The sequence below is a fragment of the Hylobates moloch genome, unplaced genomic scaffold (assembly GCF_009828535.3).
Source record: "Hylobates moloch isolate HMO894 unplaced genomic scaffold, HMol_V3 SCAFFOLD_12, whole genome shotgun sequence".
Taxonomy (NCBI): Eukaryota; Metazoa; Chordata; class Mammalia; order Primates; family Hylobatidae; genus Hylobates; species Hylobates moloch.
The window spans coordinates 33,505,740-33,527,192 of record NW_026652287.1 but is presented as its reverse complement, the minus strand read 5'-3'; the positions used below and the strand labels follow the sequence as shown (position 1 = coordinate 33,527,192).

Here is a 21,453-nt window from a genome sequence, read left to right as displayed (position 1 = left end):
AGGATGTGTAGTCTGTTGTGAGAACTGGTTTTAAATTTTACCACACTGATTACATTTGTAAGGTTTATCTCCAGTATGAATTTGGTAAAGATTGAAAACACACTACTGCTTAAAGTCCCTTTCATGTTCAGCACATTCATAGGATTTTTCTCCTATATAAATTCTCTCACTCCAAAAGCATGAACATTTGATTTTTTTTTCTTTTTTTTTTTTGAGACAGAGTCTCACTCTGTCGCCCAGGCTGGAGGTGCGATCTCGGCTCACTGCAAGCTCTGCCTCCTGGATTCATGCCATTCTCCTGCCTCAGCCTCCCAAGTAGCGGGGACTACAGGCGCCCACCACCTCGCCCAGCTAATTTTTCGTATTTTTAGTAGAGACGGGGTTTCACAGTGTTAGCCAGGATGGTCTCGATCTCCTGACCTCATGATCCACCTGCCTTGGCCTCCCAAAGTGCTGGGATTACAGGCGTGAGATACCACGCCTGGTCGAACATTTGATTTTTTAAAAAGTCTTACTACATTTATTACATTTGTAAGGTAGCTCTTCAGTATGAATACTCTGGTTTCCATTTTGATGGTCAGGTAAAAGCCTTACCACACACATTACATGTGTGTGGTTCCTCTCAAAGTTGTATATTTTGATGTCTCGTGAGTTCTGATGCCTGGGGAAAGTCTCTGGCATATACATGTAGATTTCCTATCAGTATAAACTCCCTTATGTCCAGTAGTGATTGAACTCTGGTAAAGGTTTTGCCACACTCTTTTCATTTGTAAAGCATCTCTGCACTATGAATTATCTATAGATCCACAAGTTTTGATCTTTGAATAGAATTCTTGCCACACATACTGCACTTCAGTAATTTCTCTCCAATATGTGTATTCTTTTTTTTTTTTTTTGGAGACAAAGTCTTGCTCTGTTGCCCAGGCTGGAGTGCAGTGGTGTGATTTTGGCTCACTGCTTCCACCTCCCGGGTTCAAGCAATTCTCCTCCCTCAGCCTCCAAAGTAGCTGGGACTATGGGCACACGCCACCACGCCCGGCTAATTTTTTTGTATTTTAGTAGAGACGGGGTTTCACTCTGTTGCCCAGGCTGGTCTCAAACTCCTGAGCTCAGGCAATCTGCCCACTTCAGCCTCCCAAAGTGCTAGGATTATAAGCGTGAGCCACCGCACCCGGCCTTCCAGTATGTACATTCTTATGCCAAGTGAGTAGTGAACAGTACCTTAAAACTTAGCCACATTTACTGCATGTGTAAATGTATTGGGCCATATTTGAATTGCTATAAAGAAATACCCGAGGCTGGGTAATTTATAAAGAAGTTTAATTGACTCACAGTTCCGCAGGCTTTACAGGAAACATGATGCTGGCATCTGCTCACCTTCTGAGGAAGCCTCAGGAATGTTAAAATCATGGTGAAAGGGAAAAGGGGAGTGGGCATGTCACATGGCAAGAATAGGAGCAAGAGAGAGGAAAGTTCCATACACTTTTTGTTTTTTTTTTTTTTTGGAGACAAGGTCTCGCTGTCACCCAGGCTGGAGTGCACTGGCACGATCTTGGCTCAGTGCAACCTCTGTCTGCTGGGTTCAAGTGATCCTCATGCTTCAGCCTCCTGAGTAGCTGGGATTACAGGCATGCATCACCATGCCTGGCTAATGTTTCTATTTTAGTAGAGACAACTGTTCACCACGTTGACCAGCCTGGTTTTGAACACCTGGCCACAAGTGATCTGCCTGCTTCAACCTCCCTAAATGCTGGGATTACAGGCATGACCCACCATGCCTGACGTGGCATACACTTTCAACCAACAAGATCTCAGCCAGGCGCGGTGGCTCACACCTATAATCCTGGCACTTTGGGAGGCCGAGGCGGGCAGATCACAAGGTCAAGAAACTGAGAACATCCCGGCCAACATGGTGAAACTCCGTCTCTACTAAAAATACAAAAATTAGCCAGGCATGGTGGTGTGCACCTGTAGTCCCAGCTACTCAGGGAGACTGAGGCAGGAGAATCACTTGAACCTGGGAGGCAGAGGTTGCAGTGAGCCGAGATCACGCCACTGCATTCCAGCCTGGCGACAGAGAGAGACTCCGTCTCAAAAAAACAAAACAAACAAAAAAACAAGATCTCCCCAGAACTCACTATCCCAAGAAGAGCAAAAAGCGAGTGGTGCTAAACCATTCTTGAGAAATCCACCCCTGTGATCCAATCATCTCCCACCAGGCCCCACCTCCAATAAGGGGGATTAAAATTCCACATGAGATTTCAGACGGAAGTGACAAATATACAAACTATATCAATAAGTATGAATTATTTGAACCCAGAAGTTAGGAGAACATCTAAAGGCTTTTCCACGTTGAATTTTGTTGTAAGATTTTCTGCAGTATGTTTTGTCTGATGTTTAGTGAGGCCTGAGCGACTAATGAACGATTTGCCACACTCATTACATTTATAAGGTTTTTCTCCAGAATGAATTATTTGGTGTTTGTTGAGGCAAGAAAACCGCCCAAAGGCCTTGCCACATTCCATACATTTGTATGGCTTCTCTCCAGTGTGGTTTCTTTGATGGTACACCAGCTTTGACCTTTCAATAAAAGCTTTACCACATTCATTACATTTGTAAGGTTTGTCTCCAGTATGCATTTTCTGATGATTAACCAGAATTGAACGCACTCTAAAGGCTTTGCCACACTCATTACACACGTAAGGTTTCTCTCCAGTATGAATACTCCGATGACGTGCTAGTGTTGATTGATGACGAAAGACCTTGCCACATTCGTTACATTTGTAAGGTTTCTCTCCAGTATGAATTCTCCGATGCCTTGCAAGGTTTGAAGTGGAATTAAAGACCTGGCCACATTCAATACATTTGTATGGCATCTCTCCAGTATGCCTTCTCTGATGGTACGTCAGGCCTGTTATATGACTAAAAGCTCTACCACAATGGCTACATTTGTGTGGTTTCTCCCCAGTAGGATTTCTGTGATATCTTGCAAGTTTTGAACTTTGGATAAATGCCCCTCCAAACTCATTACAATTATAAGGTTTCTCTCCAGTATGAATTATCAGATGTTTAGTGAGGCTTGAACGCTGAGTATAGGCTTTGCCACAATCATTACATTTGTAAGGTTTCTCTCCGGTATGAATTTTCCGATGACGTGCTAGGCATGAGTAGTAACTGAAGACCTTGCCACATTCGTTACATTGAAAAGGCTTCTCTCCAGTATGAATTCTCTTATGATTTGAAAGGTTTCCACTGTCATTGAAGACCTTGCCACACACATTACATTTGTAAGGTTTCTGCCCAGTATGAATTCTTAGATGACGTGCTAGGCATGAGTAGTTCCTGAAGACTGTGCCACATTCATTACATTGGAAAGGTTTCTCTCCCGTATGAATTCTCTTATGAATTGAAAGGTTTCCACTGTAATTGAAGACCTTGCCACACACATTACATTTGTAAGGTTGCTCCCCAGTATGAATTCTTAAATGTCTTACAAGGCATGAATTTTCACTAAAGACCTTTCCACATTCACCACATTGGTAACGTTTCTCTCTGGTATGAATTATCTTATGTCGAGTGAGTAATGAGCCCTGTTTAAAGGCTTTGCCACATTTATCACATTTGTAAGGTTTCTCTCCAGTATGAATTCTCCGATGCCCCGCGAGATGTGAAGTCTGACTGAAGACCTTGCCACATTCATTGCATTTGTAAGGTTTCTCTCCAGTATGACTTCTCTGGTGCCTTGCAAGTTGTGAACGTTGACTGAAGACCTTGTCACATACATCGCATGTATATGGTTTCTCTCCTGTATGGATTATCTGATGTGTAGTGAGGCTGGAGCTCCGTTTAAAGGTTTTGCCACACTCATTACATTTGTAAGGTTTGTTTCCACTATGAACTGTCTGATGAGTTGCCAGGTTGGAACTTTGACTAAAGGACTTTCCACATATGTTGCATTTGTATGGTTTCTCTCCAGTGTGGATTCTCTGGTGATTTACAAGATTAGAATTCTGCCTGAAGACCTTGCCACATATATCACATTGATATGGTTTCTCTCCTGTATGGATTATCTGATGTGTAGTCAGGCATGAGCCTTGTTTGAAGGTTTTCCCACACTCATTACATTTGTAAGGTTTCTCTCCAGTGTGAATTCTCTGATGTATTGCAAGGTTGTAACTTTGACTGAAGGACTTGCCACATTCATTACATTTGTAGGGTTTCTCTCCAGTGTGACTTCTCCAGTGATTTACAAGATCTGAATTTTGTCTAAAGATCTTGCCACATATATCACATTGATATGGCTTCCCCCTTGTATGGACTATCTGATGTATAGTTAGTAGTGAGCCCCGATGAAAGGCTTTGCCACATTCGTTGCATTTGTAAGGTTTCTCTGTAGTATGTACCATCTGATGGCTAATAAGACTTGAAGACACTCTAAAGGCTTTGCCACACTCATTACATATATAAGGTTTTTCCCTAATGTGTGTTTTCTCAAGTTGGGTGGGTAATGACAGTTGCAAAAACTCATTCCCATATTTTTTAGAAATGTTGGTTTGGACACTAGGAAGAACTCTTTGAAGTGGTGAAACTAGGAAACCATAATTAACTGTCTTCTCAGGTTGGTTACATTCATAAATTTTCCCTTCAGTTTGAAATTTCTGCAGTTCAGTCAGACGTGACTGAAAGCTTAATGTAAGCTGATTTTCGAAACATTTGTTTTCTACATCCTCTTGACTATGTTGACCTCTTTTACCAGTAAGATTGTTTTTATAGGTCATTGGCACTTCTTTATAATTTATTTCACCATCTTTCCATTGAAACTCAAGGTCCTGTAGATTTTTCTGGATTTCCCTTAAGTAAAAATTTTCAACATCATAACATTCATATCTTTCCGGCATCACTGTTTGGAATTTTTCTCCTGTATTACTGTTCCCTACTGGTGGTAATTCCTTGGTCATACATTTAGGAAGGATACCTACAAAATATAATGAACATGGGAGTTTTTTTGTTGGTTTTTTTTGAGACGGAGTCTTGGTCTGTTGCCCAGGCTGGAGTGGAGTGGCACAATCTCAGCTCACTGCGACCTCCACCTCCTGGGTTTGAGCTATTCTTCTGCCTCAGCCTCCTGAGTAGCTGGGACTACAGGTACATACCACCACACCTGGCTAATTTTTATATTTTTAGTAGAGACAGGGTTTCCCCATATTGGCCAGGCTGGTCTCGAACTCCTGACCTCGTGATCCGCCCACCTTGGCCTCCCAAAGTGCTGGGATTACAGGCATGAGCCACTGTGCCTGGCCAAACATGGGTTTTAAAAATAACTAGTATTATTTGTTTTTTTTAATAACTACTATTTGTAAATATTTTATATTGAAAACATACTACACTGAAAGTAACATTTATACTAGACAGTTACCAAACTTTACCACAGTGATCTTCTATTTTTACAAATAAAAAATGAGTAGAATTCTTCAGTAAAGAAAGAGTAATCACATGTAATTCAAATTAATTTTAAGGAAGCCCAGTTTCAAACATTCAATGACCGAAAGACTCATGTTGTGCAAACATATATTAGCACTAAAACAAGTGTTTTTCCACTATGCCCCCAAATCATACACCAACTGGCAGCAAACATATGGCTCTCTCAGAAGAGAAAATAGTTTTATATATATATATATTTACTTCATGTTTATTGTGCACAAATAAATGTCAAATTACAGCTAAATATCAACAAGTTCAACTAATTAATGATCTATGTAAATGGCAAGCTAGAATTATAAATCAAAAATAGTACTAGGAAAATGAGAAAGAATTTTTTGAAGTTATAATACTAAGTTATTTTTCTGAATACTTATTATATAATTATTAAACCTGTTCTAAAACTGCCTATTTCTGGCCGGGCACAGTGGCTCACACCTGTAATCCCAGCACTTTGGGAGGCTGAGGTGGGTGGATCACGAGGTCAGGAGTTCGAGACCAGCCTGGCCAACATGATGAAACCCCATCTCTACTAAAAATACAAAAATTAGCCAGGCATGGTGGTGTGCACCTGTAATCCCAGCTACTTGGGAGGCTGAGGTAGGAGAATTGCTTGAACCCAGGAGGCAGAGGTTGTAGTGAGCTGAGATCGCGCCACAGCACTCCAGTCTGGGTGACAGAGCAAGACTCTGTCTCAGAAAAACAAACAAACAAACAAAAACTATCTATTTCCATAAAAAATAGACATTTGTAACACTAACAAGCAGTGCAAGTCAGCTATATTGACTTGTTTGCCAAAACTGGTATGTTGGGGTCCTAATCCTCAATGTAATATTACTTGGAGGTGTGAACTCTAGGGGGCAATTAGGTCACCATGGTAAGTAGAATTTCAGGAACAGAATAGGAATTAGAGTAGATGTGAAAAAGCTTTTGCTTTTTGCATGGCAATCCTTCTGCCATGTGAGGACACAGAAAGAGTTAGCCATGATACACCAGGAAAATGGCCCACACCAAGAACCAAGGTGACTGGCTCTGACATGTGGACTGCTCATCACCCAGATCTGTAAAAAGTGAATTTCTGTTGTTTAAAACACCCTATCTATGGTATCTGCTATACCTAACCACACTAAGTTAAAGCTAATATGCCATCTCATTATAAGCATGAAATAATGTTGACATACCTTATTAAACAAAGAAATTTGTGAGTCTTTACTATAAAACATGCAATATTCTAAGCTAGCAAACAGCACTAACTTGTTTTAAAAAATCTTAAGATAAATTATCACTATTTTACAAATAAGGACAGTAAGCCTGCCCACAGGATTTATGTATCTACACCCAAATTACAAAGAAAGTAAGACATGAACCTGGGTTTCTGGGATCAAACATGTTTTTAAATAAAACTGGCCAAACAGTCAGTGCAGATAACTGGTCACTCCAAATACCAAGAGTGTGGAAAGAAATACTTCAAGAGCCAAGGTGTGTTGCCAAAACATTATTCAGTCATCCTTCATGAATGACAGTATCTGAGTCATCATCCCCTGCACATACTGACATAGGCAGTGTTCTCAGAAAATAGTCAAGTGAATGAGTAGGGGTCACCCCTGACACACTGAGTGTAACACGGAAGGTGAGGGAATACTGCAATAATGGGAGTGTAAAATTAATATGCTAGTAAGTAACTGGGTAGTCCATCTGGACCAAAGTAGTATGTTTGGAAGAGGCAGGGAGGAGGAAGGGCAAGAGGGGAGGGCAAAGAGTTATGAGCATGGGGCAGCAACGTTTGTGCTTGCAGAGCTGTGGGTATTAATTGCCCAAAGAATAGTTAAAATGCTGATTTTGGAAGAAAAGACAGATACTAATTTAGAAGTAGCGTGGTGACCCACGCCTGTAATCCTAGCACTTTGGGAGGCCAAGGCGGGCAGACTGCTGAGCTCAGCCTGGGCAACATGGTGAAACCCCGTAACTACTAAAATACAAAAAATTAGCCGGGAGTGGTGGTGTGAGCCTGTAGTCCCAGCTACTCCGGAGGCTGAGGTAGGAGAATTGCTTGAACTCGGAAGGCGGAGGTTGCAGTGAGCTGAGTTCACACCGCTGCACTCCAGCCTGGGCGACAAAGCTAGACTCTGTCTCCATAAAAAAAAAAAAAGTAGCATTATACTGACTAATACTTAAATATGGGAATTATACTATGGGCACAGGACAACAAGGGAAGACATTCAAAAAGGAGATAGTGTGACGATCTGGGAAGTGAAAGGCCAGATGCAGCATTATGAAGCTTTTTATTTGTGAGTCAACAAGGCTTCAGTCTCAGTCAAATAATGGAAGGGCTCCCAAGAAAGACAACAGAGAAAATACAAAAATACACGAGGGCAGATCTTAACTTCTAGAGCAAAATTATCCTTACCCAGGAAGACCAGGTTCCTGTAGTTCTCCAACATCACATCCCAGTACAAAGCTTTCTGCACAGGGTCCAGAGATTTCCACTCCTCCTGAGAGAATTCTATGGCTACATCCCTGAATGTTAAAGGTCCCTGAAATGAAAAACACATTTCAACATGAGCAATGGGAGAGCTCTTATCTATACATAAAATGAGAAGAGGAGAGAACTGTCACATCAATTTGATTGAAGTGTGTGTTTTCACATATCCATGCAAGGCATCTGTGAGAAGTTTATGTGTCCCTAATTTAAATTTGTTTTAAAATTCAATCAGAGATTATGATATCCTGTAAATCAGTGTACACTTCTCATTTTTGTGTACAGTGCAAGAAATATACAAAGAAATGAACATGTGGTTATCTGTATAAGTGTTAGATATTATGTTCAATATATCAACTGAGTGTCTTAGATGAGCTAGCATACGAGTGGTGTCTTCGAGATGACAATGTCCATAGCAGCTTTAAAGAAAGGTCAGAAACTAAAAACTGTGATGACCACAGCAACAGCAATGACTGAAGTTTTGGAACACATTCCATGTGCTGGGCATTACTCCAAATGCTTTACATGTTCTAATTCAAATAACAACATAATAGATAGATAGAGAGATTTGTTCCCATGTTACTAGGAGATAACTATGTCACAGAAAAAGCTAAAAAGTCACCTAGGTCAACAACCTGAAAATGGCAGAGCAGGCATCTGAATCCAGATGTCTGAGAATCAGTCTTGAATTAAAAGAAACAAATGGTTAAATTATGGTTATGGTATGTCCTAGTCTCTCTGTGCTGCTGTACCAAGTAAAACAGACTGGGTAATTTATGAACAATAAAAATGTATTTCTCATGATTCTGCAGGCTGGGAAATCCAAGATCAAGGTGCCAGCAGGACTGATGTCTGGTGAGGGATGATCCTTGCTTCCAAGATGGTCTTGTTGCTGCATAGGGGATGAATGCTGTGTCCCCACATGGCAGAAGGGACAGAAGGGGCAAAAAGCAGTGAACTCCGTAGAATAAACCTTTTGATATCTCATTGACGAGAACAGCATACCCACTGACAAAGGCAGACTTCTCATGATCCAATCTCCTCCTAAAGGCCACGCCTCAAAACATTTAAAGATTGGGCCCTGGGGATTAAGTTTCAACATGAATTGTGGAGGAGAAAAAAAAAAACTCAGACCATAGCATTCCACCCCTGGCCCCCAAAATTGATGTACTTCTCACAAACAAAATACATTCTATCCCAATGGCTCCCAAAGCTTTATTTCTACAACCAATTCAAAAGCCTATCGTCTAGAGTTGTATCTAACTACAATCTAAATCAGATATGGGTGAGACTCAAACGTGCATTTCATCCGAAGGCAAACTGCTTTCTAGTTGTGAACCTATGAAATCAAACGAGTTATGTGCTTCCAAAATACAATGGTGGGGCAGACACAGGTTAAATATTTCATTTCCAAAAGGGAGAAACAGGAAGGAAGGGGTAGCTGTTCCCACGTAAGGCTGAAACCCAACAGGGCATACACATTAAACACTAAGGCTTGACAATAATCTTTGACTCCGTGTCCCACCTTCTAGACATCCTAGAGTAGAGGTTGGGTCCCAACATCCCGGGGATCCCAGCCCCAGTGGTTTTGTTGGGATCACCCCACATGGAAGTTCTCACAGTGCCTGCAGCTCTCCCGAGCTGGAATCACATACCAGTGACTCTACAGTTTTGGGGTCTCAAAGGTGGCCCTGCTCCCAGGGCTTTACTGGACCTTATCCTAACAGGGACTCTCTGAAGTTGGCCCTGCCTCCACAGCTAGACTGAGCATTGCCTTAGTGGAGACTTCCAGGGATAGCCTCACTCATATGGCATTTCTATGCCTAGGCTCCAAGCATCTCTGAGGCATTCTTTGAAATCTAGATGGAAGTAGACATGAGTCCACATCTCATGCCCTCTGCACACTTTTAGTTAGCAGTGTGTTGATGTTGCCAAGGTTTACAGTTGTGTGTTGTAACCGACCTCGATCCCTGGTGGACTGAACAAAGGGGGTGAACGTGGAAATAAAAGAAAAAGACAAGACAGTATATTTGGAAGAAGGCGCCAGGGGGTATCTTGCCTCTAGTGGACAAGGGCCCTGAGCTTTTTCAGCCCTCCGAATTTATTAGGTAAAAGAGATAACCAGAAGCAGGGGTGATTGTCGGTAACTCAGTCGGCCATTTGGATCACAGCAGGCTTGCAAGACTGCATCCTTCGAACAATAAGCTCTAGATTTCCCAGTAGATAACTTCAAGGAGCCCGGCACCGGGGAGTGACAGCCCTCAGCAAACCTTCTGGTGGCAGGCACAGTCGTGAGTTTGCTCACATCCTGCATTCATGATAAACAGTTTGCTGTTTGATCATATAGCCTCCAGTGGAATGCTGAGTTGATCACGATCCCTTTGGCCTTTTTGGCTCCCAACAGTGTGTGCCCTCTGGAGTGGTGGCTGGTCTGCACCTGGTCCCACTTCAGCCACAGGTGGGGTAGCCAAGGACCTCTGCTCTGAAATACAGAGATCACAGACCTGAGGTATCAGAGTTCCCAGGTTCAAAGGGCATCCTGGGCCACTCCCTTGAAACTATTCTGCCCTCAAGGCCCTGGCACTCTGGACCTACAATGGGCACAGCAGTCTCAAAGATCTCTAAAATGCCTTTGGGGTGATTCTCCCATTGTCTCAATAATTAGGTCCTGGCTTACTTCTATCCATACTAATCTCCTTGTCTGAGGCCACTTGGCTACACCCCTCTTGGTTTTCTCTCCTGAATACACTTTTAATTCTTTACATGGCCAGGCTGAGAATTTTCCAAATCTTTACACTGGGCTTTGAAAACAAATTGTTTTTAACTCATTTCTCTCTTCTCCCATTTTACTATAAACAGGTCAGAGAAGCCATGCAGCAACCTGAACAATTTGCTTTGAGAGTGTTTCTGCCAAACATCTTAGTTCATCACTTTTTTTTTTTTTTTTTTTGAGACAGAGTCTCACTCTGTTGCCCAGGCTGGAGTGCAGTAGCGCAATCTCGGCTCACTGCAAGCTCCGCCTCCCAGGTTCATGCCATTCTCCTGCCTCAGCCTCCCGAGTAGCTGGGACTACAGGCGCCCGCCACCATGCCCGGCTAATTTCTTTTTGTATTTTTAGTAGAGACGGCGTTTCACCGTGTTAGCCAGGATGGTCTCGATCTCCTGACCTTGTGATCCGCCCGCCTCGGCCTCCCAAAGTGCTGGGATTACAGGCATGAGCCACCGCGCCTGGCCAGTTCATCACTCTTAAATTCTGCTTTCCACAGCCTGGGCGCGGTGGCTCATGCCTGTAATCCCAGCACTTTGGGAGGCCGAGGCCGTCTCTACTAAAAATTCAAGATGAGATTTGGGTGGAGACACAACCAAAGCCATATCAACTGGTTTCTGTCTTGCCTGAATATAATCACTGAAAGGAACAGGATGAAAGATTAGGGGGCCACTGAGAAAAAAGAAGATTGACATAAACCAGTGTGTGCAGTAACATAGAAAGACACTAGGTAAGATCTAGTACCATAGCTGACTGCAGCACCAGAGTCTTCAATAGCACAGACAGGTAACAGGGGAGCTTCTGAGTAGAAACCAGCAAACCTCTTCAATTAGGAGATGACAAGCAAAGGCTCAGAGAGGACACGATCCCCAGTCAAAAAATTATAATTGTGTGTGTGTGTGTTGTTGTTGTTGTTGTTGTTTTAGATGGATCATTTACTGAACTCCAGCCTGGGCAATAGAGTGAAACCCTGCCACAAAAAAAGGAAAAGAAAAAGAAGGAAGGAAGGAAGGAAGGAAGGGAGGGAGGGAGGGAGGGAAGGAGGGAAGAAAAAGAGAGAAGGAAAGAAAAAGTGAGAAAGAAAGAGAAATGGCCGGGTGCAGTGGCTCACACCTGTAATCCCAGCACTTTGGGGAGCTGAGGAGGGCAAATCACCTGAGGTCAGGAGTTTGAGACCAGCATGGCTAACATGGTGAAATCCCGTTTCTACTAAAAATACAAAAAATTAGCCAGGCTTTGTGGTGTGTGCTTGTAATCCCAGCTACTCAGGAGGTTAAGGTAGGAGAATTGCTTGAACCCAGGAGGCAGAGGTTGCAGTAAGCCGAGATCACACCATCGCACTCCAGCCTGGGCAACAAGAGTGAAACTCTGTCTCGAAGGAGGAAGGAGGAGGACCAAGAGAAGAAGGAAGAAAGAAGGAAGGAAGGAAGGAAGGAAAAAGAAAGAAAAGAAAGAAAGAGAAAGAGAAGACAGAAAGAAGGAAAGAAAGAAAGACTAGAGCTAAAAATAAAATAACTGAGTTGAAATAGTCACTAGATGAGTTCAACAGCTGACTTAATCAGGCAGAAGAAGGAATCAGTGAACTCAAAGGGGATTTTGACAGGGAGAGAAACAAAAACTATAAAAAACAGAGAAAAATGAAGAGAGCATAAGGGGCTCATGGCAAACCATCAAGCACCAAGAACATATGTATTCTGGAAGTCCAATAAATAATGTGAATATATATAACATTACTTAACTGTAAGTAAACAAACAAGCTTTACTGAAAGCCATAACATAATCAAAGGCTGGGTTCAATGGCTCATGCCTGTAATCCCAGCACTTCTGGAGGCTAAGGCAAGCAGATCACTTGAGGTCAGGAGTTTGAGGCCAGCTTGGTCAACATGGTGAAACCCCCTCTCTCCGAAAAATACAAAAAAGTTAGCTGGGTATGGTGGTGAGTGCCAATAGTCCCAGCTGCTCAGGAAGCTATGGCAGGAGGATCCCTTAAACCTGGGAGGCGGAGGTTGCAGTCAGCCCAGATCATGCCACTGCACTCCAGCCTGGACAACGGAGCCAGACTTCATCACCAAAAAAAAGATTCATGCAAAGAAAATGTAAGCAAGAAAACCTTAGATCTAAAAGAAACATAGTATTTTATAATCACACTGTGAGCCAGGCCTTCCAGAAAAAGATAAAGCAAACATTTATTTATTTTTGCTTTTGTGGTATGCCATCCTAAAAGAGGCACTCACTCTTTTAACTGCCCAAACTGGAGGAAACTTCAGACATCTGTGGTGAAGATAGCATGCATACAGGCAGCCACGGTGACATTCTTTGTAACAGCAAAAAACGGTAAAAGACCCATTCGTCTTCATTTAGGGACTGCTCCAAAGAGGATGCAAAACAAACTATTAGTGTTTATTAACATAAAAATACGTACACTTCAAAAACTTGCAAAATAAAATTTCACAGCAGAACATTCACTGAAGAATTGTTTTCTGAAATCTCAAAATGATGTGTAAATGCAACTTGACACCTCTCACTGACTCTTGCCACAGAACTTGCAATAGTAGCTCTCCACAGAAACATGAGGGATGGTGGATGATGTGACAGGGAAAGGAACCTGGGTTCCCCCAGGTTGGGCACTTGAAAGAGTGATCACTTCCTCTAGGATGGTGCATTTCCTGCTTTGCTAGATCTGGCAAGATTTTCCACTACCCTGAGCTGCAAAGCGGCCCTCTCCCACCAACATCACATGAGATTTCTCACCCATTTAAACAAAACCTACTACTATGTTTCTTTTAGATTTTGAAGATCTGGGGAAAATGATAACTCTTTGCATTTCCATTTTCCATTTCATTAATTTGTAGAAATCAAAATAAAATAGCCGGGCACGGTGGCTCACGCTTGTAATCCCAGCAATTTGGGAGGCCGAGGCAGGCAGATCACAAGGTCAGGAGATCGAGACCACGGTGAAACCCCGTCTCTACTAAAAATACAAAAAATACAAAAAATTAGCCGGGCGTGGTGGCGGGCGCCTGTAGTCCCAGCTACTCGGAGAGGCTGAGGCAGGAGAATGGCGTGAACCCGGGAGACGGAGCTTGCAGTGAGCTGAGATCGCGCCACTGCACTCTAGCCTGGGCCAGAGCGAGACTCCGTCTCAAAAAAAAAAAAAAAAAGAAATCAGAATAAAATAATCTTCATTCTTTGCTCAATTTTTTTTTATTTTTTACTACATTCTAGGACCCATTTCATATTCTGTAGTTAAATTTTTGGAATATATATGCCTTAATGTCCTTTTTTTATTTTTATTTTTATTTTTATTTTTGGAGACAGAGTCTAGCTCTGTCACCCAGGCTGGAGTACAATGGTGCAATCTCAGCTCACTGCAACCTCTGCCTCCTAGGTTCAAGGGATTCTCCTGCCTCAGCCTCCCGAGTAGCTGGAACTATAGGCATGTGCCACCACGCCAGGCTAATTTTTGTATTTTTAGTAGAGGTGGGGTTTCACTATGCTGGCCAGGCTGGTCTCTAACTCCTGACCTTGTGATCCGCCTGCCTCGGCCTTCGAAAGTGCTGGGATTACAGGCATGAGACACTGCACCTGGCCAATGTCCTTTTTTAAGATTATAAATTTTTTTTTAACATTAAACCGAAATGTTTCCTTGATGCCCCGTGTTTTATGTTTGCTTATAAATTTTATGGTATATATAAGGTATACAACATGATATTACAGTATAGATAGTAAAAAAAGTCACTATAGTTTAACAAATTAACACATCCATCATCTCAGAGGTACCCTTTTTTTTTGACAGGAACAGCTAAAATCTAACATAGCATGAATTTCATATATAATAACATATTATTTTCCTATCATCTTCATGTTGTACCACCTTCTTAATGCCTCAAATGCATCTCTGCTTGGACTTTTACTGCAAATAAATATATTATGTGATGTTTAAAATAAAAGAAATATGATTTTCAGTAATAATTGGTGGAATGAGAGAATTTGGCTCCATCTTCTCTAATAACAAAGGAGTTCTGCTCCTACCTCTGAGCAAAATTATAACCTTTTTACATAAAACAACTGCTAAGAGTCCCAGCATGAACACCACAGTCTCTGTAGGACGGATATAGCGACAATGGCTAAATGAATCCGACATTCAGGTTGATTTTATATTTTAAAATCAATGATAGGCCAGGCATGGTGGGTCACACCTGTAATCCCTGCATTTTGGGAGGCCAAGGCGGGAGGATCACCTGAGGTCAGGAGTTCGAGACCAGCCTGACCAACGTGGTGAAACCCCGTCTCTACTAAAAATACAAAAATTAGCCAGGCGTGGTGGCGCATGCCTGTAATCCCAGCTACTTAGGAGGCTGAGGCATGAGAATCACTTGAACCAGGGAGGTGGAGGTTGCGGTGAGCCAAGATCGCACCATTGCACTCCAGCCTGGGCAACAAGAACGAAACTCCGTTGCAAAAAAAAAAAAAAATCAATGATAAAATAAACACCCTCTATCACTGATGTGTGTATCTAAATGTCCATTCCATTCCCAGGCATTAAGATTTTGAAGTTAGAAACAGTGACTAATTCATACAGCTTCAAATACAGTATAAAATTAGGCAGAAAAGATCTCCCCTCATAGGCCTCTTTTCCAGAATTTACGAAGTATCCTGCACATTAATATGTGACTTCCGTGTGCAGCTTCTCTACTTCTGGTCTACAGAGAGCTGACTGCATCCTGATTTTGCCTCTAAACAACCTCTGCTGCCAACAGCTCTGACACTGTGGGGCCCATAGCCCGTCTCCATCCATGTCTGGGTGTGAGCCTCTCCCAGGACCATGCCCAGTGGAGCCTCTTCCCAAGTTAATGTCACTGGGTCGCAGTGAGATAGAACCTAAGTGAGATGAGAGAAACTGAGGGAAGGCATGGGTGAATGGCAGCAAACGTGTCAGGCAGGATGCTTCAGACTCAGAGAAGATTCGCAACTCCAATGTGTCGCATTTCAAAAAGGAAAGAGACAGAATGATCCACTAAGAATACCATTTTACCTGTGTAAGAGCCATCCCTGACTCCTTTTCTTTCCCCTTCTTCCTCTTCTGGGCTTCTCTCTCAGTCAATATAATTAATTCTTTACAAGTCAAATCTGAAAGTCAAAAATCTGTTGTTTAATGCTTGGAAACAACACATTCCTTTCTGCGCTACAACCATGCCCACGGGGAAGACCTCAGCATTTGGAGAGACAGCCCACTGCACCAGGGGGATGCAAGGATAATAAATTCCTAAACAAAGACCAGGTGTCCTGGCATGGTGGCTCACGCCTGTAATCCCAGCACTTTAGGACGCAGAGGCGGGCAGATGAACTGAAGTCAGGAGTTTGAGAGCATCCTGGCCAACACAGTGAAACCCCGTCTCTACTAAAAATACAACAATTAGCCGGGTGTGGTGGCATGCACCTGTAGTCCCAGCTACTCAGGAGGCTGAGGCAGGAGAATTGCTTGAACCTGGGAGGTGGAGGTTGCAGTGAGCTGAGATCATGCCACTGTGCTCCAGCCTGGGCCACACAGCGAGACTCCATCTCAAATCAATCAATCAATCATTAAAAATAAAAAAGAAAATGTATGATGTGTCTGTATACATATCTTTATGTGTACGTGTATTTATATTGCTATATACAGTATGCGTACATAAGTATAATGGATTTATTATTCAACCATAAAAAAGAAGAAAATCCTGCTATCTGCGACAACACGGATGAACCTGGAAGACATTATGCTAGGTGAAATAAGACAGACACTAAAAGACAATTACTGTATGACCTCACAAGCAGAATTTTAAAGAATCCAATTCATAGGAATAGGGTAGAACAGTTGTTGCCAGGGGCTGGTGGTGGGGAGAATGGAAAAATCTTGGCCAAAGGGTACAAACTTTCAGTTATAAAATGAAGAAGTTCAGGGGCATCTACCGTACACCGTGGTGTCTAGACTGTATTGGACACTTTAACAGTTTGGAAAGTATTTGAAAAATTTAATGAATTACAGGTGAAAGTTTAAAAAAGTGACAATATCTTTTTAGAAATGAATGACATCAGCTGATTATAGGATGCCACCAAATCTTATTTCAGAAGTTAGTAATTATTTATAGAAAGGCAGATATTGAATAAACTAACACTTATCTCAAGCTTCCAAAATAACAATGAATTAAGTGGAACTACAAAGAAAAAAGTAGGCCGGGTGCAGTGGTTCACACCTGTAATCCCAGTACTTTAGGAGGCCGAGGCCGGCGGATCACCTGAGGTTGGGAATTTGAGACCAGCCTGACCAACATGGAGAAACTCTGTCTCTACTAAGAATACAAAATTAGCCAGGCATGGTGGCACATGCCTGTAATCCCAGGTACTCGTGAGGCTTAGGCAGGAGAATTGCTTGAACCTGGGAGGCAGGGATTGCAGTGAGCCGAGATGGCACCATTGCACTCCAGCCTGGGCAACATGAGTGAAACTCCATCTCAAAAAAAAAAAAAAAGAAAAAAGTAAATTCATTACAAAAAAAAAAAATAAGACTCTCAATACTCATACAAAGACATACCTTGTAGGCCTGGCGTGGTGGCTCCCGTCTGTAATCCCAGCACTCTGAAAGGCTGAGGCAGAAGGACTGCTTGAGCCCAGGAGGTTGAGGCTGCAGTGAGCGGAGATCATGGCACTGTACTCTAGTCTGACAGAGCAAGATCCTGTCTCAAAAAAGAAAAAAAAAAAAAAAAAGACATACCTTGTAGCGAGAGTGACAGTCATTTATTGCCCCATTTCTCGGTTACTCTATCCTCTAGCCCATCCCAGGAAAGAAAAGAGTTACCACAAATGACTGAATTTAAATGCCCTCTGGCTAAACAGAAATTCCAAATATCTTTTGATACAAATAAATACAAAATGCACAAGCCTTACAGAAAAGAGTGGTAATTTTCATCCTCATGAGTACAAATTAAAGAAATGAATTTTAAATTAGAGTATAAAGTCACAAATTAGAATATTACAACCACCATCCATATCCAATCAACTTATCGCTCATCTGGATGGGGTCCTCTCCCACTTTCTTCACTACTCTGTGTGTCCCTCTCTCATTCTGCACTTTCCTCCCCTTTTCTGTTTTTCTCCTCTTTATGTCTGTTCTGCCCAACGCTCTGCAACTTACTTCACCTCTCGTAGCTCTTTCTCCCCAATCTTTCTGATTGTCCCCAATCTCCACGTATTTCTGCCTCTTTTTCCCCATCTAAGCTCCGTCTCTGCTCTCCTTGTTAAAATTCCCTCTTACCTGTTACACCTCCTTTGTTCCCATTCTCTAGCACCCCCAACTTCCTAGGCTTCCTCCCTGCTGTGGTTCTCCCTCTACTCTGCTTGTCACCCACTGCCCTCTCTTTCAGTCCCAGCACCACGTAGCTCTGTCGGCCTTGGCTCCAACTCTTTTATCCTCTCCCCACTGTCTGTCTGCAGTGCCTCCTCCTTTGCCGCCCCTCACTATTTTGCTGCCCTTCATCTCTCTGAAGGTCCCCCTTTTTTTCTAAATGTCTCTGTGCTTTCCTCCCCCTGCTTCTTTCTCCATTCGTTCTCTTTCACTCTTGCTGTCTCTTTGCAAATCCCTAAATTATCATCCATTTTGCCGTGTTTTTATGGGTCTTCCTCATTCTCTTCTATTCGGTCTTTCCTTTTGCTCCGTCGGTCCCCCTCTTTTCCTCTCCTGATCCCTCTCACCCACACATTCAGTAGGAAAGGGGAGGAATAAGATGCCCACCTCCCGGAAAAGCATATTTTCCAGTGGAGTAAAATTTGGGAAGAACACTGGGTGTCACAAGACAGACTCAGGTGACCTCCCCCAACGTGGGGGATCAGGAAAAGCAGTGGCTGTTAAGGGGAATCCTGGGGAGTGAAAGGACCCGGCGTGAGGAGGGCACAAGGTGGCAGGGGGTACGGTGTCTCAGGACAGGGAGGGTCTGCAGAATCCCAGGACCTGGGAGGAGAAGCGACTCCTTCAGGAGCCGGACGGCGGGCGCTCCCCTCCAGGGGCTGACGACGGAGAAGCTCCGGGGTCGCGACGGGCGGGAATCCACCTCCCGAGTGAGGACTCGACTTGGCGCAGGGCCGAAGCAGAGGTCAGCAAGGGTTTTAAGCAGGAACACGACCTGAGTGGGATTGTCTACATGGTCCTAAGGCAGAAAGGCAGGGAGCAAGGAACAGCCTCAGAGAGATTTTTAAACCGAAAGGGAAGCAATTATCAGACTTACTTGGGGCGAAGGGGCTGTTGCTGGTATTTTAAGGTCCGTAGCGATCCCCAGGAAACGGGTATGTACAAGGCAAGACTGCCAAGTGCACGTTCGATTCACGTAGACCGGGCGAAGCAAATGTTTAGTCCGGGTAGACGAAAAATGACGCGCACCGCTGTGATCGTTTCCCCGCGCGATCTGCTTCCGGGTGTGCAGGAAGCTGCACGCGCTGAGAAAAAAGACTGAGAGGCCTGGGGCGGGGAAGGGCCTGGGCGGGGTGCGACCCGCAAAAGGGAAGGGGCAGAAAGACGGGCTTGATTTGGGAACCCTGAAAGGGTGGGGCAAGGCTGATGGGGTAGTGGGCGGGGCCAGGTGGGCTAAGCGGGACCGGTGGTGTGGGCGGGGCCTGTTTGGTGGGCGGGGCCTGTTAGTCCCTCTGCCTTCCACCCAGCAAGTCTTTGTTCTTCTGATTTGGGAGTATTTGTGACTATTTCTTGTCCTGTGAAGCAGCGTTGCTTCCTGCCTATTTTAAGTTAATGTTTTAGACTTTAAGGTTAAAGTTGTGGTCCACTTCTGTTGGAAACTAAGATGTTTTCTTCTTGTCAGGTTGAACTGATTTAAGTCGAAATCGATTTTTGCGAGCCTGGTGGACTACGCCGGGTCTTGCCAGTGAGGCTGAAGCCAGTTAAGGCTGAAGTTACTCAGTAGTCAGGGAACTAGGATCTCCGTGAAGATGTGATGTGCAGCCGTGGCTGGATCCAGGAACCTGGAAGACATTATGCCAAGCGAAATGTGCTAGACACAGAAAGACAAATCCTGCATGTGCTTACTTACATGTGCAATCTACAAACATCAAACTCACAGTAACAGAGTAGAAGGGTGGTTTCCAGGGCTGACGGTCTATCCTATGCCTGTCCCACCATTGTATTTTGGAAGCAAATAACTTCTTTGGCTTCACAGTTTCACAGCTGGACAGAAATTTTGCCTCATGATGAACCACACTTTGAGTCTCACCCGTATGTGATTCAGATAATATCTGGGTGATATTTGGGCCTTAGAGTTTGATACTGAAATGGATTAAGAGTTTTGAAATGGGCCAGCAGCAGTGGCTCTGGCCTGTAATCCCAGCTCTTTGGGAGGCCAAGGTGGGAGGATTGCTTGAGCTCAAGTATTCAAGACCAACCTGGGGTAACAGAGTAAGACCCTTGTCTCTACAAAAAATACAAAAATTAGCCAGGCATGGTGGCTCACACCTATAGTCACAGCTACTTGGGAGGCTAAGGTGGGAGGATCTCTTCAGCCCAGGGGGTCAAGGCTGCAATGAGTTGTCATTGCACCACTGAACTGCTGCCTGGGCAACAGAGTGAGACTCTGTCTCAAAAAATAATAATAGTAAGACTTTTGAGATGTTAGGATGGGGGTGAAGGGATCTTGCATGTGAGAAGGACATGAATTTTGGGAGTCCAGAGTACAGAATGTTATGAGCTGAATCACATCCCTAAAAAATCATTGTTGGCGGAGCGTGGTGGCTCACACCTGTAATCCCAGCACTTTGGGAGGCTGAGGCAGGAGGATCACCTGAGATCAGGAGTTCAAGACCAGCCTGGCCAACATGGTGAAACCCTGTCTTTACTAAAAATAGAAAAATTAAGGCCAGGCACGATGGCTTATGCCTGTAATCCCAGCACTTTGGGAGGCCGAGGCAGGTGGATCACGAGGTCAGGAGATCGAGACCATCCTGGCTAACACGGTGAAACCCCGTCTCTACTAAAAAAAAAAAAAAAAAAAAAAATTAGCCAGGCATGGTGGCAGGTGCCTGTAGTCCCAGCTACTCGGGAAGCTGAGGCAGGAGAATGGCGTGAGCCCAGGAGGCAGAGCTTGCAGTGAGCCAAGATCACGCCACTGCACTCCAGCCTGGGTGACAGGGCGAGACTCCGTCTCTAAAAAAAAAAAAAAAAAGAAAAATTAGTCGGGTGTTGTGTCACGCACCTGTAATCTCAGCTACTTGGGAGGCTGAGGCAGGAGAATCGCTTGAACCCCGGAGGCGGAGGTTGCAGTGAGCCAAGATCGTGCCACTGCCCTCCAGCCTAGGCTCAAAAAAAAAAAAAAAAAAGTACGTGGCATCTCCCCTTTCTCTGTCTTCCTCCTGTCTGGGCATGTGAAGTACTTGCCTCCCCTTTATGTTCTGCCATAATTGTAAGTTTCCTGAGGCCTCTCCAGAAGCCAAGCAGATGCCAGCATCATGCTTCCTGTATAGCCTGCAGAGCCATGAGCCAATTAAACCTCTTTTCTTTATAAATTACCCAGTTTCAGGTATTTCTTTATAGTAATGTGAGAACAAACTAATACACTGGCACTACAGGCATGTGCCACCACACCCGGCTAATTTTCAAATTTTTTATAGAGACAGGGTTTCACGTTGTTGTCCATGCTGGTCTTGAACTCCTGGGCTCAAGTGAGCCTCCTGCCTTGGCCACCCAAACTGTAAAGTA

At 43.7% G+C, this 21,453-nt stretch overlaps 1 protein-coding gene across 2 annotated transcripts; it reads right to left on the bottom strand.

The window, feature by feature from the left end:
- Window positions 1–1,051: 1,051 nt before the first annotated feature.
- On the bottom strand, window positions 1,052–19,693 carry ZNF836 (zinc finger protein 836). 2 transcript variants are annotated; one of them, XM_058424998.1, is made up of 6 exons: window positions 18,983–19,693; window positions 18,493–18,880; window positions 17,296–17,437; window positions 15,760–15,854; window positions 7,886–8,012; window positions 1,052–4,975 (listed from the first exon to the last, which is right to left on the bottom strand). In XM_058424998.1, exons 4-6 carry the CDS (start codon window positions 15,772–15,774, stop codon window positions 2,307–2,309), a joined length of 2,811 nt encoding a protein of 936 aa, XP_058280981.1. In that variant the 5' UTR covers window positions 15,775–15,854; window positions 17,296–17,437; window positions 18,493–18,880; window positions 18,983–19,693; the 3' UTR covers window positions 1,052–2,306. The 2 variants fall into 2 exon arrangements, with proteins under 2 accessions (XP_058280981.1, XP_032024803.1); XM_032168912.2 differs by lacking the exon at window positions 18,493–18,880.
- Between the last annotated feature and the right edge of the window lie 1,760 nt (window positions 19,694–21,453).

Bases quoted from the DNA above. Each gene is read 5' to 3' on its own strand.
- ZNF836 (XM_058424998.1), bottom strand. The intron at 4,976-7,885 runs GTAAGGATAATT...TATATTTTGTAG, and splicing joins CAGGAACCTGGTCTTCCTGG to GTATCCTTCCTAAATGTATG.